The 4,568-nt window shown below is 31.2% G+C and overlaps 1 protein-coding gene across 1 annotated transcript; it reads left to right on the forward strand.

Moving 5' to 3' along the window:
- Positions 1 to 2,424: 2,424 nt before the first annotated feature.
- On the forward strand, positions 2,425 to 3,100 carry LOC103484363 (uncharacterized). Its single transcript, XM_008441404.3, has one exon. It carries the CDS (start codon positions 2,513 to 2,515, stop codon positions 2,771 to 2,773), a length of 261 nt encoding a protein of 86 aa, XP_008439626.1. The 5' UTR covers positions 2,425 to 2,512; the 3' UTR covers positions 2,774 to 3,100.
- The last annotated feature ends 1,468 nt before the right edge of the window (positions 3,101 to 4,568 follow it).

The following is a 4,568-nucleotide window of genomic DNA, read 5'->3' on the forward strand; positions in this document are numbered from 1 at the left end:
TTGCATAATTTTATGGATGAAGAGAATATTTGATACACCATGCCGACCAATGTAAACTTGCTCGTTTAATTTTCAAGTAAAGTTACAAAATTGGAAAAATTATTGATTCTACAAGAATATATCAAATCAACCTAAACAAATACTTAAGAGCTAATCAAACTTATTTTTAAACTAGAATTAGATTCGATCGTGATTTTTATTTTTCTTCCACTTTACATAATTAGAAAAAAATAACAATGGTTTAGTTAATTAATTAGCTATAGATTAAGTATAGAAAGATGAATAAGATGTGATGTAGAAAATAAAACATAAAGGTAAGGGTGTGCCAACTTAGAATTAGAAGGCAAATTATGTATATATAAACCAAATGGGCGGTGCACCAAACTAAAAGATTATGACTTGTAATTGATAGTCCATAAGACACAAACAAACATTTAATTAACCACAAATACTAAATGAAAAAGAAGTCCAAGTTGAGAATTAAAAGTAAACGCAAATTTATGGTTAAAATGAGAAAAAGCTAAAGCTTCCATTTATAATGAAAGAGATTTAATTGGATGCCAATTGCCAAGGTCTATGGAACCAAGCCAAGTTGCAACAAAATGTCAACCAAAACCCCACATCAAAAATACATTATCGTTTGCATATATATATATTTTAGCTTCCAAAAACAGTCAAAACCCACCCAGAAGTGCTTTCAATAGTAAGCATTTTAATTTTAAAAACATTTTTCATTTTTATTTTTTGGGTACTAATTATTAAAAGTGTTTAATGTGTATAAAGTTTAGTAGTGACCACCTCACCACCCAGACTTCCCCACTTAGTTCTATATATGGGTGAAATGACACACAAACTTACACATTTACATTTATGTGTATAAAATAAATACTCCAACTCATTTTTCCACTTTCTTTCTCTAATTCTCTGTTGAATTATTTCTCCCTCTTCGTGTTTTAAGCCTAATTCATGATGTAATTCCACACGTTTACTCAATATATTCTTTGGTCTCTTTCTTAATCAAGTCATTCACTTGCAAATATAGACTTACATACACATCCTCATGCAATCAACAACCCAAAAAAAACCAAAAACAAAAAAACAAAAAACACTTATAACAATACAAAAAACAGTTTTATGAGATAATTATATAATTCAAATATACAAATTAATAGATACATTTCTAAAGTAAGAAAGTTTAAATACTGCATTTATCTATATCATAGAGTAAAAAAATGTTAATAATGTGTAGATAACAAATACGAATATATATATATATATGATGATTAGAAAAACAGCATTATTTATGGCTGCTAAAATTGGTCTTACTATGAATAAAAAACAGTTTGTTACACGTGAAAGATATTAAAACAAAGAATATAATTGAAATAGAAAGATAACAAATATACACAACAAAAGAATAGAATTCAAAAAAGTTGTTTTGAGGATTTTGGGCATTACCAAAAATAATGTCAATTATTATTTTGCGTGACGGAAGAAAAATTAATGAAGTTTGGTAGACACATAATAAGAATTAGTGTGAAAAATGTCTTAATCCTTTGTTTCAACATAAACCTAATTACGACACATCCCATCGTACTTACCTTCCATTATCCCTTAAATTCACAAATTATCTTTCTTGTTATGTTGTCCTACTTTTTAGCAATTTATAGATTAATTTTTCTCTACTTATCTTTTCTTAAATACAAATTTTGGTTACTTATTTTCATAATTGATATCGTTGAAGTTGAAAAAGGAGAACATGGTTTGTAAAAGAGAAAATCTACACATTAGGTGTGATACTTCGGTTAAGAAATCGACAATCAAAGATAAATAGAAAAAAGAAAACTAAACAATAAAGAATCGGTCACAAATATTTATTATATGGATCATTAACGGTGGGTTTCTTACATCCACGACATAGGAAGAGGAATACTTTATAATTAGAGACAAAATATGATATTACACACATATGGCATATGACATATGTAGTACAACTCTTTTTAAACCCTAGAACTAAAATTATAAATAGAAAAAGTAGGAATATAATTTAGATTCTATAGGTATGTGGGTGACTCATATTGCTAGCTAGATGGCAAATTCAAAACATTCAGAAAGCTTGTCATTATGCATTAGTGATCCAACAATTAACAAGTGGAGTTAGACATACTGTGAACATGTTCAAACACATCTTTCCAATCATTCAAACATGTCTAGTTTTGAAATTACTTTTTCTTTTTTTTTTTTTGTCTAAAAATGAGCCATAGAAAATGCTATACCCTAAACCCAAATACCAAAGGATTCCAATGGCCAACATGTAAATTTAAATGGGCCTATATTAGGCCTAATTAAGACCAAGGCCCAATAATGAAGCCGATCACATTATGGATTTAGCCCAAAAAGGTAAGCATCGGTTTGTTCCGTCTCGGACTCTCGGGGAGTTGTTTGTTTGTTGTTTACTCACGAAGAGATTAGAGAGTTTGAGTAGAAGGGGAGAATCGGAATCGGAATCGGAATGGGGGCAATAACGACGGCCGTGATAGCAATCGGAGCGGTGGTTGCAGGATGGATCACCATCGAAATAGCTTGCAAACCTTGCCTGGAGAAAGGTCGGGAAGCCATTGATCGTTCTCTCAATCCTGATTACGATCCTGACGATGAAGTCTCCGACATTCGTGCTCCTCTAAATCCCAACCACAATTTCACGCCAGATCTTGACGATACAAACCCTAGTCATCCATCTTCCACCACTTCCGAGGTTATCAAGGCCGTTTGATTTCACTACCTTCTTTCCTCGTATTTAACGGGTAATCGCATTTTGTTGTTCTCGTGAATCGTATTCCGGATTTTAGAATCTTCGGTTCGGGTTGAGGAATTCTCTTTTGAATTGGTCTACCGATTATATTGCTGCTTCAAGGGACGGTCAACGGATTGCAATGTAAAAATCTCTTGTTTTGTGTTTTGCTTGTTGGATCTCTAATTCTTTTTAATATAGGGATGATAGAAACTGTTTTCTTAGTAGAATAAATGGAATGTATAAATGTTTCTATATTATGTTGTAATTTAAGGGGTTTGTGTTTGTGATCGAGTGTTTAAGCTTCAACTTACTTGCTCGGTTCAACTGAAGAAGCTGACTATAATTGGAATTCAAAATCTTAATATGAGTATCTTTGAATGGTTTTCTGAATAACCCAAATCGATTCTATCCAATAAACCGATCTAGCAAGAGTTAGTTTGGATTATTGTTGTGTTTTCATCTTGGGTTGCTGAGTGATTATGGTGATAGTTTCATAAGTGTGTTGCAAAATTGTAATGTAATGGTGTGTTACAACGTTGTGTCATCCATTAACCCTAAGAGAGGTTAGGTGTTTGAATCTCCGACCTTCAAGTGTTTGAATTTGATTCGAACCGTAAGTTGTTGGAATTTCAAAGATTGTCTGGAGGCGAAGCCTGTGAGTGAGAGTTGGAGTATCACTGTTAAGGAGGGGAATGGAGTTGTCGTATGGTCAATAGAGAGGAGCCTTCTTCCCATGTGCAAATTTGTTGTAGCTTAAACACGAGTTTCAAATTATTGACTTTGTTGGTTGGTTCCTTTATTTTGTGTTTCTGAAATGTTTCTTAATGGAATACAAATGCAAGTTTCTTTGATTTTCAATTTTTTTTAAGAAAACATAAATTGATACACTACTTATTTATACAAACTGCTTCATTCATAGACTTATCAATTATACTGTAATTATATATTTGTATAGACATGGCGTAAAATTTTAATTCGAAATTTTTCGTTTTTCTCAAATTTAGGAAAAACTCAGACGTCTGGAGAAAAATTTGAACTTTTTATGTTGAAAAATTTACAAATTTCTAGAATATTTGATGAAATGTTGACATCATGTTTGAATGATTGTACTTTTGTTTATCCTTTGAAATTTCTCTGTTGACAACAATTTTCGAAACTTTAATGAGCCTACCAAACTGCCAACTCAATCATCTTGCTTCCGTCTCTGTATTTGATTATGATTATGATTATGCTTTATAATTATGATTTATGAGTCTCAAAGACAAAAGCAGGTGATATGATGATAATAAGCCATAAGGGTGTGTTTGGACTTTGAAAACTTCTACCCATTTGACTCAAACTTACTTCCTAATTTTATTCAAGTTTTTTCCCCTTCAACTATGACAAGCGATATTACAGAATTTGAAACTTCAACTCAAATAAATTGAGGTTTGCATTACTAATTTGAGCCTTAATTTTATAACATTTCTCATTTCTTTACTATTATACCTTTATTTGTTATCCATTTTATTATGTGTTCTTAAGATTGTTTCCTTTTAGAATTAGTCTTCCATTTCTCAATGATATTGGACAACCTAACCATGGATTATGCATGTCTCGCGCTGGTTGAACGTTTTGATATTGATTTTGATTCTTCTTGGCTTTGATTTTTAACATTGAAATCGTTACAATGTTTAAATCATTCTTCTAATTTTGTGTCAATTATTTTGGTATTTTTATTTGGGTTTTATATCAGTTTTGCGTTGATTGTGGGGTCATTCTATCATATTATCAT

The sequence above is a fragment of the Cucumis melo genome, chromosome 8, assembly GCF_025177605.1.
Source record: "Cucumis melo cultivar AY chromosome 8, USDA_Cmelo_AY_1.0, whole genome shotgun sequence".
Classification (NCBI taxonomy): Eukaryota; Viridiplantae; Streptophyta; class Magnoliopsida; order Cucurbitales; family Cucurbitaceae; genus Cucumis; species Cucumis melo.